This window comes from Rissa tridactyla, chromosome 2, assembly GCF_028500815.1.
Source record: "Rissa tridactyla isolate bRisTri1 chromosome 2, bRisTri1.patW.cur.20221130, whole genome shotgun sequence".
Lineage (NCBI taxonomy): Eukaryota > Metazoa > Chordata > Aves > Charadriiformes > Laridae > Rissa > Rissa tridactyla.
Window position 1 is genome coordinate 135,697,530 of NC_071467.1, and position 14,172 is coordinate 135,711,701.

At 36.2% G+C, this 14,172-nt stretch overlaps 1 protein-coding gene across 2 annotated transcripts in view; it reads left to right on the forward strand.

Moving 5' to 3' along the window:
- Positions 1-14,172, forward strand: part of CRPPA (CDP-L-ribitol pyrophosphorylase A) — a 117,772-nt gene that overhangs the window by 29,259 nt on the left and 74,341 nt on the right. For both annotated transcript variants that reach the window (XM_054191524.1, XM_054191525.1), the window contains exon 4: positions 12,653-12,757. In XM_054191524.1, the coding sequence (XP_054047499.1) occupies positions 12,653-12,757 (105 nt within the window). The remainder of the gene's footprint in view (positions 1-12,652; positions 12,758-14,172) is intronic.

Sequence of the window (14,172 nt, forward strand, 5' to 3'; positions counted from 1 at the left end):
GTTGCAAGTCTCTGTGTTCAGTTGGTTACAGGAAGCATGGGAAAACAGCTGTTTACTTCTCTTTCAGTGAAGTATTCTGATGCCTCCACTTTGTAGTAGGATTTAGGAATTTGTCATTGGGATGGTCCTGAGGTGAGAAACGGATGAATTATACAGGCCTCCTTACATGTGCCTGTGAGTCTCACTGTGTCGCTCATCATCTATATGCCTCCTCATCACATATTCTTATGAAGTACAGCACTGCTTTCATCCCCTTCAATTTGTTAAATTTACAAAATGTGTAAGTTACAAAATTATGAATTTGTAAAAATTAAAGCTTTTATTTGTATGATGCATACTTGACACAAGGTGGACAAGTGACAGATGCAAACAGCTGCAAGGAGGGACAGAACTTTATAAAGCATGTGGTATCTCACAGGCAGGAGGTTTTACCTTTGCTGGGGGTTTTCGTTGGGGTGTTGGGTAAAAGGCCAGATAAATGTGTTAAGAGGATAAACATAATGTTGTATCAGTACTCTTAGTTCTGGTATGTCCTAATTTGTGAGCTCTTGTTTCCTGCACAATGTAATGAAGCATTCCATTAACCTTCAGTATTTACTGAAGTGGACAAGTAGTAGACAAGTTAAACTTTTTAAAATAAAAAATGCAAATCTCTAATAACTAGTAAAACACATGGAAAAGTTGTAAAATCGCAGAACCCGTGATTTATTTAAATTCTAACCTACCTGGGATAAACAGACAGTTGGATTTTCTTTTTTTTAGGTTAGTAAGAATTAAATTCCTGATCTTTGGAAATGCATGTTTCTTTTCTATTCTTATCAGCCCTAAGGGAAATAAGAAAAGTTTGTGTTAATTGAAAATCCACCCTTTCCAAAGATAGCAAATAAAGGATAAATTCCTTAGACCAGACTTGTTCATTTTTGCTTAAGGTAGTTTCATGTTTCTGTTCAGCATTTTAAATTTAATAGGAGCAAACGTGAAGTATGATCCTGTAAGCCTGGGAGGAGGAGGGTGGGGGAGGACTTCACTTACTAGAAGTCAAGTGTTCCCCTGGAGCAGTATCTTTTAGGAATTAGAGTATCAGGAAGTCAGGTAGACTACCTTTTTCCTTTAATCAGAGTAGGCTGAGACTGATTTCTGTAATACTTGTTTCTGACGTATTGTGAAATGAAGAGATCTTGGAGATCTTTTGTCTTTAACACAAAGCATCTTGTTGTGTTGTGTCACATCAGTGTACAAAGTAATACAGCCACTGTATGCAAGGGCTGAAATACCCAAACTTAACAAAGCATTGTGTATTTGTAATGTATCTGCCAAAGTAAGGAAGGTAGCAGGAACAATTAAAAAGTTTTGCCTTTCCTGATCTGGCAGAGAAACAACTGAAAAGAGAAGCAGAAGAGGAGTGGTACGTAGAAGATCCTGGCTAGCTTCTGTGACAGAGACGTAAATAAAAGCCTAGGGAAGATGATATGATGGTTAGAGAGTTATCAGCATGAATGCTGGGGATGCAATAGAATTGTCCACCTGTGTGACCAGCCTGCTGAAGCAGAAGACCTTGTAAGGGGGAAGAGCTACACGCAGCTGAAGAAAGGGTGAGACCTGTTAGAATGCTATTCTGCAGGAATCCTTCACATGTGGGTAGCATGGCAAAGTCTGATCACTATTTAAAGATAGAGTGATAGTTTTATAACAATCTTAATTTTAAAAAATTATTTTGATACACATTTTTTTTTCTGGTAATCTTTTATACATTGTTTTACACTTAGCCTCAAGATCTTCTCTACCTGGGAAAGTTTGCCACAAAAGCTACACCATTTTTTGGGGGTGTTTGTGTTGCATATGTATTTAGTTTAATTATCTGTTGATAGTAGACCTTTTGTAGATTATGGAAGTTTATATTTAGCTACTCAGAACAATGAGGCTGAAAAAAAACCTAAAAAAAAAAAAAGGAACAGGAAGCAGGAATATTAATTGAAGGAGGATGAGCTTCAACATGTTTAGAGATGTTTCTCTGATGCATGTCTATAACCTCCTTACAGATATCCACACAGGACAGACTGACCGTAGGGATTCTATCTAATCTATGTAGAAACTATGTAGAGATTAGTACTTTTTGGGACTAGACTGAATTAATACATCTGTTCATAGCCAGCATTACCCACTTTTTGGATAATAAGCAATCACATTTACTTATAGGACATTACAGCATCTACCCGCATAGGAGAGAGTTGCTATATATAAGCATAGTAATGACAAGATACAAAATAATAGTGTGTCAGGGAGAATCATGCAAATACTTTGATGCTGCATTCTGGGAGGCAGATGTTCTTCCACTCCCCAAAAAAATCATTACAAGATGTCCCCAGATGGGGTTGAGATGGGGAGAAGAGATATTCTGCAAACTGTCCAACCTGGTCCTCAGCAGAAGAAAAGGAAATCCCAAAATTGTTCTCATCTAACAAACCCCTGAGAATGTTCAGGGAAGATTTTGCCAGAGTAAGAAAGGAAGTAAGTTGGCTATTGTTAGGCCCATTGTAGAAGTATTTGCTCAAAGTATTGTCTTTTCTGTATGTAAATAATAGGGAGTGTATTCCATGTGGATTTTGTAAACTTCTGAAGTGCTTTTTGAAAGGGCACAACGTTACTGGGATTCTTCTTCAAACATGTGTGAAGCATTTTAGTATCCTCTGTAGCGGAAAGTGGAGTCAGCTGTAGCAGTTTAGTAATATTTTGGCATAGGTCAGGCAAGTCCTTCGAGGCAAAATGTCTAGACTGATTTGGGGATTTTCCTGTGGGTTCATTCTTTGTTAAAGAAATCAATGTCTGTCAAATTAACATTGCCAGGAGCAACAGGCGATTAAATGAACAGTAGCGGACAAATTGTTGGCTAAAACCTTGGCAACATTGGGAGCAAGGGTCAGATTCAGAAAAAGGACTGAAGGGTCAAAATGTAAGTGAGGCAGAATTTGGGCATTTAAGTCTAACTGGAATCCTGGAAAAAAACCCCACTGCTCACCTTGCTCCTAAGGCTAAAGATGTCTGAATCTTCAAGGCACCTCAAATTATTTTTTTTAAATATTCACCAAATAGGAAATTTTGGTGAATTTGTGGCACGTGAAATTGTGGCATGGCTGAACAGCTTAATATTTACCTTCTGTAAACATTCGCTTGGAGAAAAAATTTTTTTGCCTGATGCTACTCAATCATGGATTGGTGACAGGGGTCAGAGCTGTTTGTTTTTGTAGTGTGAAAACACTGAAAAAGAGATCACCATCGTTTTTAACATACGACAAGAAGTAGGTAAGATATATAGATTTTATCATAAGCTATAATGGGTTGTTTTGTGTCCTTCATCTTTTTTAAAAAGCATCAGACATCTTTTATTAAGTGTATTATGCTGTAAGGGTGGTCACTTTACCTCATTCTTCTTCAAATGTGTTTTGTGGTTTCTGCGTGCTCTCTGTGTGTGTCTACAGAGATCCACTTCCTTCATCCTCAGCTTTGGTCACCCACTTCACTTTTGTATTTTATAGTTGTATGTTCAGGTCTTCTACATATATGCCATGTAGCATCATTGTTTTGGTTTTTTCCTAATTCTGCATTCCAGTTTGTGTCTGTGGGTTTTCTTCCTTCTCATCAACTGTATTCTGAAATACTGAATCAAGAAGTGATTCGTGAATTAGACAAGAGCTAGCTAAAATAATAGTAATCTACTACTTGTATGATATGTATGAGGACAGTACTACACACCAGTGCTCTTTTTTGTGTGGAGTCCTAAAGGCAGCATACTTCCATCTGCCTATGAAATGTAAGAGGTAATTATAGTTTTAGTGTAGCTACCTACTTGATTTTTTCCAATCAGCCTGCTTGGCTGAGTAGTAAAGTAGCATGGATTATTTCAGTTTGTTGAAATTCCTACTCCAGGTCCTTTGATGGTATAATAATACAGATTTTAGTAAGCGGTATACTAGTATCAAGATAGGGAATATCTGTGAGCTTTTCAATGTGCCATCTAAGCATATGAAATAACCTAACAAAGGAAGCCTTTCTGCTGATTTCTCCATAGGTCATTAGGATTTTAGATCTGAATGATTGATAAGGATATCTGTCTATGTCCTAAATGTGGAAAGAAAACCCAGCATTTAATTTCCCCTTACATGAGAAGTGTTTACTTTATTAACAGCACCCTTTCATTGTTGTGGTCCATTTCAGCTTGGATTTTTTTCTCTGGTTTTATTTCCATTAAAAAAAATTATTTCTTTAGAACTTCAGTAGAACCTGAGTTCTGTTTCATTTTGTTCCTGCTGAAAATTGGTAATTTTTTTGTGTTGATGCAAAATTGCAATGGAGCTAATTTTTAGATAATGCAGTTTTGCAGAGGATTTTGATCTGCCTTTCTCCATTTATCTTCAGGCTGATGTATGCAGATTGTTGCTTAAATACAGGGTTGTCAGCCTCACCTAAATGAATATCCTAATTTGTGAAGTCTTTAGGTTGTAATTCTGAGATGTTTTCCAAAGAGATTTTAGAGTTACTTCATGTGGTATCTTTTTACCCTAGCAGCGTTGTTCTGAGATTTAGAGAAACAGATTTTTTTTTTCCCTTTCTGTATCCTTAAAACCTACCCAACTCTACAGAATTCTTTTCAGGATAAATATACTAAATGAATTTTGTCAGTCATGCTTTCATTTATTCAAAACCTGAAGCTAGATTGGTGGTCTGTTGAGAAAACTATGCTAGTTTAGATAGCTCTGTACTTGATTAGTTCTTTGGCGCAATGGTAGAGCCAGGATATTGTATGAATCCCCACCTTGCCCTAATTAATTTCTGCCACAAGAATGTTTGGAGAAATTCTAATGCCTTGCATGAGAAAAAAATTAAAAGTTTTTTTGCTAATGGGATAATTACTTCCATTTTATGGCACTCCTCATCCTGTAGGATCTCAAAGCACTTTGCGAATTCACATATTAGCTCTTGGAACTGTTGGTGCTGTGGTGCAAAGCTGCCGCACCCTGGGTGAAATCTAGCATCTCTGGAGCAGTGAAAAAGTACTTTGTGTTCAGATATAATTTGGAGGGTGTATGTTAGGGAGACACACTGCAATTACTCAAATTGGAAATTAGACTGGATTATGAGAGTATTGTTGTAAGCATTACTGGATTTACCCTGATAAGTGTACTGTATCCACAAGAATCACCCGTTTGGCACAGGCTCAAAAAAATGCTGAATACTGAGCGAGAATCACCGTATCCAGCATATGGGAGACCACCCATCTAAATTGTCATCTGCTGCTTGTTTTGAGAGAGCAAAGAGGAAAACAAGGTAGTGGTGCTAGAGCTTTTAATGTCTTAGCTATGACAGGTTAGTGTATCAAATGGCAAGGAAAAGGACCGTTTATGATCTTGCATAATGTCAAGAGGTGATTCTCTTAAGTAAATTGTTCCAAGAGTGCATAATATTATCTGTTAAAAAAAAAAGTAAGACATGCGTTTTAACTTCACCTGAATTTGGCTCACCTCTGCTTCTAAGCCTAATTAAATTCTCTGTTGGTTGTTTAATTTTAGAACTTGATATATTTAGAAGTCTCTTTATGGGAAGAATGTGAACAATCACTACTTTATATTTTCTTAGAATAACGTAAACGATCTGTAGTTTTCTACCTTGCGACAAGATTTTTTTGTCTTTGTCTTGTCCATATAACTCTTTTCCAAGTATTTTTACAACTTGCAAGATAATTTTTTAAAGTGCAAACGAGTGCTAACAAAGTATTTTGACTTGTCACTTAGAATATTAACATTTTCTTATTTCTTCTTGACGTTGTAACTGAAATATGACTTTTAAAAAAGCTGAAATTGTATATGAAGTCTGAAATTCCATGTTCAGCTGCATGCTCAAAATGACTCCTGTGTCGTTTTCTGATGTCAGAAAATCTATACTGTCTCGTGGTTACTCTGGACCAGTTTATGAAGCCAATCTGATGAATAACTAGCTCTTTGTTGCATCAAGTATTTCATCTTCATACCAGGACCATTGTTTATTCTCACCTATTTTGCATTCTCATTTTCATTATGCTAGTTTGTGTGGACTTTGTTGTAGTAATACTAAGAATATATCTAGTAGTGTGGCACTAAAAGGGAAAGACTGGGGTTTCATATTTGATGATCTGTTATTGTTTCAGGATTGTATGTGTAAACTGGGACTTTACCAGGAGTGATATTCATCCCAGTTGCCAGTCTTATGGACACAATGCATGCCTAGAGCGCTGGCTGCCAGGGGAGCTTGTCTCCACACTGCAAATGATGAGCTCCAGCGGGTGCCCTTGCATGTGACTTTCACCTTGATTCCACCATAAGGGAAATGACTTTGAGCTCTCCAGCAGCACAGTCAGGTGCATTTTGTGTGATTCTGAGTAGGGATGAAGGAAAGGCTTCCACCAAAAAGAACCTCTCCTTCCCACTAAACTGGGGTTGTAAACACAACCCTTGACATTTCTTGTTTGTGCCTACCAGTACCCTTTTTTCCTTGGCAAAGCACCTCCATTATTCTTGATTAAGTTTTTATTCCTTAATAGCAAAGCTGTACTTTTCCCCCTAGGGTTTTTCAAAATAATAGTGTTTTTATGTTTTCAGTGTAAAGTCAAGCACATGTACTTCTTTTACAAGATGATTGGTTTGTTTGGACCTCTCCTTTTGCAGACGGAAGCAGTAGCAGCCAGAATAAGGTTAAGACTTAAAGAGTAGGCTTTAGTGATAGAATAATTTAGGTTGGAAAAGACCTTTAAGATTGAGTCCAACCTTTAACCTATCACTGCCAAGTCCACCACTAAACCATGTCCCTAAGCACCACATCTACGTGTCTTTAAATACCTCCAGGGATAGTGACTCAACCACTTCCCTGGGCAGCCTGTTCTAATGTTTGATAACCCTTTTGGTGAAGTGCAAACTTTGATGTAAATACTTGTTCTCTGCATTCATATGCATTTCTGAATACCACTGAGTTTCTGCTTTTATATATTGTGATGGTGAGTTTGTCAATCAAATACACATTTAAATAAAACAAAAAGAAAAAAGTGGAGTTATCCCCAGCCTTTGCTAGTAGTTAAAACTTTAAAAAGTGATAGGGAAAGCAGGATTATGGAACATGTTGCTGGTGAGGGCACTGTGGACTGCATTCATTGACCCAGGACATTTGTTCCAGAAAGGGAAGAAGCAAAATTACTTTTTCATTTGTAACTTTTACTATTAAAAAGATACTTGAAGGCATTATTTGTTTTTAGCCCTTGTCTCAATAATACTTAAAACCTTTAATTGCACATTTTGTTCAATTTCATACAATCATTTAGGTTGGAAAAGACCCTTAAGATCATGATTTCAATCAAAATTGATGGAGGCATAGAGATTTCAATGATATTAAGTCCCAGTATGCTTTTGAAAAATCAGCAAGTGTGAGGAGGAGAGGAAACCCCAATGAATGTCTTCACTGAGAGGAGGCTGGAGCCTCAGAGCCTTCAGGCTCTTAGGCCTTCATCCCTGTGGCTGAAATGGGAATTCAGGTGTTATCTTCTGTTCTTGTTGGTCATACACCTTTTAGCGCATGGGATCTTGGAACCAACCAAGGCATAAGTTCTTTAATGGGTATTTAGTGGACTGGGAAGCAACTTGAGTACCAAAATATTTCAATGGGTGGTCAGGAATTTTTCAGGGGATCTGATGGTAGAGTGCAGGGGAATCATGGCACGTACGGAGAGGGCACTTGCAGTTGCTGCAGTGGAAGGTGTTGGGGTATAGATACAGAGCTGTAGAAAACCAGGCTTGCTTAATTCTGTAACAGTGTAAATTGCTTTATCTTTATTCTCTTCATTGTAAGCGCTACTGCATCTGGGTGTATGTCACAGCAGTTTTAATAATTAACTACAATGGAAATTGTTTCGGAGATGAGCTTATCTGAACTCACATTAATCTCACTGTTTCCTTGTTCATGTGTTTCCTCCTTCTGTTTGCTGCTTCAACTATTCCTCATTTAGCTGTGGCTTATTGCTGTAGACTGAGTGTTTGCTGCAAATCCACTACTGGATTCAGTGCTTTTTGGTTTCCTTGGTAATGAACATGGCAAAATGATTCTTTATAAAATATGGTAAAAATAGGGCAATTCAGGTTCAGCAGAGCTTGTGCCTGCTTCTTTTTTAATTTAGTAAAATGTTCCTGATGATGAATGTTCATGACGTACTCTGGCACTTCAGCAGTGAAGACTTGATTTGTGAGGATCTGGAAAAATCATAAAGCTGCTATTGTTAATTAGTTACGCATTTTAATTGCAAGTGTTCTGATACTGTTATAGAATGGATTTACATGGAAGAATAAAATGGAGATGCAGCCAGTGGTTGCCGAAGTGTAAAGGACTGGCTCTATACAGGCTTTCAAGATACCTGTGTAAAGGAGCAAATCTGAAGATTTTACTTCAGTTAATAAAAAAAGAATATTGATTTTGTTTCCTTATTATAAAACTAAGGAATGATGAAAAAATAAGAAAATGACAGTGCTGTAATGAAAATCTTTCTTGCCTCTGTGTTTGTTCTGCTGTATGATTACCAGTTCCCGTATATCCATTCAAAATCTTTTATCAGTATAAAGATACAGTAAAATAGTGCATGGTAACAGTAAAAGCAATTGTTATTGTTAACTACTGCACCTTTACAATTTCATTCCTTCAAAGTATTATATAGGAAACAAGTTAGCTTATGGACTATTAGTAAGTACCAGGGAGGTACAGGCTCTGTAGCTGCTCTTTTCTCTAACCCCTTGTTCCATGTTTATTGCTAAGCAAAAAAGTATAGCTTGCATTTTAGGAAGTAATATTGTTTATCAAAATATTTTCAAACTAATCTAGGGGGCAGGGGAAGAAGAACTGGTACAATGCTAAAACCTGGAGCTCACTCCACCCACAGCGCTTTATTCAAACATCCCCTCTTGGAAAACAAACAAACAAAAACCCACCCACAAAAAAGTCAATCCCCAAAACTACCTATTAGAATGCCTTTGAATATTCAACAGTTCAAAAGAATTTTTCAATAACATATTTCCTTCTGTGTCATTTGAAAAGCTAAACTGATCTGTTTTTTTTTCTTTTGTGGATATGTTTTGTGCCAGTATTTCCAGCTGTTTCCACCATTTCAAATCTGTGGTCTGAAACTTAAACTGTGTCTATTGTTTCACAAAGTTATGTGTGCATGTCAAGTTCAGTTAACTGTACTCTGTCAAACTTTATGTTAAAAAGCCTTTCAGTCAAAAAGAGACTTTAGAAATAGTAAAAGTTTTAAACAGATTGTTGTAATGTAAATTGGCTCTAGCTGTACAATGAAACACGTACAGAAGACTTAATGCGAGAATGTTTGCATGCCTGGATCAGTAAGAGTTTTCCTCTTAGATATTCCACAACTTTATATGATAGACACTCCCAGATAATGCATAATTTGTTAACTGAATTTCTGAGAGCAATATAGAAGCTTTCAAATTCTGCACCTGAAATATGGATTTAGAATTTTACTTGTGGAGCTGTTTAGCATATGGATAATCTATAAACTAAGCTGGTCTTGAGCGGATACTTCCATTTCATTGTTCTCCTCTGACATCAGTGTATCACACTTGCAGAAGAGTACAATGTGACAATATGTTTAGGTTTAAACAATCACAGATAATTAGAGTGGTAAATGTCATGATGTACAAGTGTTAGTGAAATATGTTTTTAATTATTACTTTGCTTTGTGTCATATTTCATCCCTTGAAGCCAGCAATACCCTCAAGATGCTTTAGCCCATTTATGGAACTTCTCCACTCCCTACTAATTATCTGTAATTAATACCTTGCTAAAAAGTTGGAACTGCTTAGTCTTGTCCTAGTACCATTCGTTACCCATCTATTTAAAAATGTAACTTAATTTTAATTCAAAGTAAATTCCTTCACAGATAATTTTTTTCTGAATTTTTGTCTTCCATTCTGAGGCAAAGGAAAAATACATTTTTTTAATCTGTATATTATTCACATTAGTAGAAACAGTTTGCATTCTACCAGAAAATTTTTCTTAAAAACAAAACAAATAAAGGAGATATTTTGGTAATAAATATTTGGAATTGAAAGTTACTAGGCTATTTCTGGTTTCATTGGCAATTTATCTCTGGACCTCTTTACTTGAGAGATCACTCCATTTTACATATTTTGGAGCGAGAGTCCCCTATTCCTTTATATTTCTGTTGACCTTTTTTGTATCTTGATTATTTTCTGCTTAATTTAAAAATATTCCAGTGTGTCTTTTTGAAACCCCTGTTTTCTTTAGTATTCTGAAAGAAATCTTTCTTTTTAAGTTACTTTATCTTACTGTCTCTGTTTTGTTACTCAAAGTGCTTAAAAAATTCTGTAGAGAACTATAACATTTAAATTACTTTTCTAAGTGGACTGTAAAAGGATCTTGTTCTTGAATGCAGTCATTACAAACTAAAATGACAAAAAATAATTAAATAATATAAAAGTGATAACTGATTTTTCTAAGACGTGTGTTAGTGATACAATTCAGATGTATAATGCTGATGAATTTTGTGAATTTCACTGATGCATTATAAAACAAGAATAGAAACTAAGAATTTTCTTCATCTTTTTTACTAAACTTCTTGAGGAAATAAAAAAAAAAAGGTGAGTTAAATTGCAGCACTCTCATTTGGATCTTCTTTAACCCATTTAGACTTTTGCATTCTTGACAATTCTGAATCCTGGAAGGAGACTGAATTACTGAGCACGGTATCTGGACTGTCATGTTTTATTTGAAACACGAGTTTTTAGACACATGGTTAAATTTAACACAGTGGAAGGGTTATTTCAGCTTTTGTAAAGGAAAGCTTATACGTAGCAGAGGTAATTGGTCTTTAAGGCATTAGCTGGCATCTTGTTTGAGGTTGCTGAAGCTGATAACAGCCTACTTGCATAATAAGATGTTTCACCAAAGCTTTTACCAAAGGCTCTTTAAGAAAACTGAGCAGATTTGGGATAAGAGTAGATTATTGCTTAGAAGGTAAAAAACACGGTAAAGTGCATGACCAGTTTTCATAGCAGTAAATAACCAGTGGAGTTTTGTGAAGATCTGTACTAGGACTTGTGCAGTTAATTTAGTTCATAAGTAATTTGGAAGTGGAGGTAACCATTTTTTTTCTGGGTAGTAGACATGAGGGCTAACTAAGAAGGTTTGTAGAAGGATGTTATGATAAAATTGATAGGTAAGTGTAGATAAATGTAAAGGAGGGCAAAAGGGTTTATTAAAGTTTTGAAGTAACTTCCACACGTGAAATGGTTGAATAGATGTTGATCTCTCTACCTGTGGAAGGATGTGAGAAGAGCTGTGGTGGCATGTGGTGGCATTTTGAAAGGCTGAGAAGGTGGTTTTGCACTCCCTTTTCTGTCAGAACAGCAGAGCATGTGATGAAGAGAGTGATGAATCAGATGCTCCTTGATGCAGGTGCTAAAGAAATAGTGCTATTCAGAAAGTAATTGGGTGTATTAAAGATTCCTGTAATTCACTGGGAACTGTTAAGACAGTTGCTTCTGGTTCAATGTGTCCCTCGGGGACTTCTTAATTTAGGGAATACCTAAGCCAGGATAATAGCTTTATATGAGGCCAAGGGAGTATTCTGGGAAAGTAAGAAGATATAACTGCCTTGTTCTTACTTACTTATCCTTGACTAACTACTGTCAGCCTCTAGTAGAGACTGGAGACTGGTCTAGCCAGCCTCTGGTCTTACCAAATACGTCCATTTTTATGAAAGACCCTATCTTAAATTATCCTTTCTTGTTACATGTAATTCATATTTCTGGATGGACTGGTAATTTAGCAATATGAAAATATACTAGAACTCTCTTATCTTAATCAGGCCAATTCATTTTGAGGTAGTCCTGCCTGTTAAGCTCCCGGCTCCTACCTATGTTTTGGTTCGAGGGATTCTGCTCCCTACTGCTTTTTCCATTAGTTAGGATTATTATAATCACTACCTATAGGAAGTGAACTGCTTGGGAAGGGTGCGTTGAGAGAAGAATGCCTCTTCTAGGTGACTAAAAAGTGGGAAACTTTTTTTTTAAATCTGGAAGGCTCATGGAGCAGCATGAAACTTTGTTGTTTTGTGCACAGATAACTGGAGAAAAATATAGAGGGAAACATGTAAGGAATATAGAGGTTCTTAGCTACTACCACCCTTTTTTGATGCTGCAAAAACCAAAACAGACAAGGCATTTGAAGAGTCATGCTTCTACAATTTATTAACTTGTTCTTGTATTCTAGAAGTTTGTCACTAGAAGGCCGCAACTCCATCAAAAAATTTTTATCCATGTTAACTTCTCATTGATTTAGTTAACAACATAAAGGTGTATCAAGATGCTTGCGGCACCTAATTGTGATTATAAAGCGTATGTGTACTTCTGTAAAACTTTGCTGGATAGCTAGAATTTGGTACAAGCTTCTTGGGAGGGTTTTATTTCTATCCATCCTGAACCTGCCTACCTTATACAGCATGTATTATTCTGGACAGGACTGTTGAGATGTAAGGTTTAAGTGTTATTGCTTAAAAGTATGATTTCTTTAAGACAAATTAAGAATATTTGTGCTTTAATTACTACAGTGTACAGACTATGACCTGGATTACGGAACTGAATGTTTGCATCTGGCTCTGAAATACTGTAAAACAAATGCCAAACTCATTGAAGGAACAGCTGACCTCTGGAAGGTAAAGGCCATAATAATTTTTATTTTTACACGTATCTTTCAAAATTAATAAAATTCACATATTAACATAGAAATTCAGATGTGTTTTCAATTTTAATAGTAAGGCTTTTCTCTTCCAAATTTCAGAATTGTTTTTGGATTGTGATGAGCTTTTTTTAGAGCTCGTTGTTGTAGACAGACTTGGGCAGATGTTACCTGAGGTAATCAATGAAGACAGTATTTATCTGGAAATAGGAAAACCAACTGGGTACTTGAATCTCTAAAACTATAAATCCATAATCTCTAAAACTAAGAAGATACTTTCATGAGATGCACTTTCTCATGCTATTTCTGTATCTTTTGGCTGTTTTCCTCCACTTTCCTATGAGGACATCAGTTTTTCTCTGATGCCAAATACCTGGCTAACAACAGTTTGATTTTTTAGAGCAGTTCATTACATTCAGTAACACAGTAATGTTTAAGACCTCTTCAAACAAGCTTTTAAAATTTAAACATCATTCCCCTTGTCTGATAATCTGTAGGTTCCTGATGACTGACAGAACAGGTGTGTATACAGATGCCAAAGGATACTTCCCTGCTGCTTAAAAGTATCACATTTCATTGTTTTAGATGGTGGGACATTATTCTTTCTCAGTAACTGTTGTGTCATGCAATTTTCACTTGTTTCCTTTTTTTATTTATTTTATTCATTACCATATTGAAGGATCTGGAAGCAGCTCAAATCACTCCATCTGGCTTTGACAGTAAATTTCCTCCAATGGGACACGATTTCTAATAATATGACAGTAAATCTTACACAGAAAGGTAATTTCCTGAATCTGCAGTGCAAATTTCCTGTGCAGTTTAGCAGCAAAATTTACTTTATGCGTTGGTTGCATACAGCAACTTCTTTGAATATCTTTCTGGGGACATAGTCTTTATGAAACAGTGTATCATCTGTTTTCCTATTCAGTCTTCTAAGGGACAGATTATGTCATCCATATTTGCATTACATCACTTTTTGGATGATTTCATTGTTCTCATTGCAAAGCATCGTACTTACATGAAGGGTAACAAAATACACCCGTAATGTTCGTTTAGTTCTTTATATTGTTTATTTAGTTCTTTACTCTCTGTAGAGAATATTGATGCCTAGCAGATGAAATGTAATCTTTTGACCTAGAATGACAGAATAATTAAGACTGAAGGAAATATATACATGTCCTCTGGTCTAACATCTTGCTGAAAGTGGGACCAGATTAGTTAGATTAGGTTGCGCAAGGCTTTGTCCAGTTGAGTTTTGAATATCTCCAAGAATGGAGATTTTGCAGACTCTCTGGGGAAAACAATTCCAATGCATATTCCTCCATATGGAGGAGATCTTTTTCATAATATTTGGTCATCATTTCCCTTGCTGCCTCTTGCATTGGGAAAAGG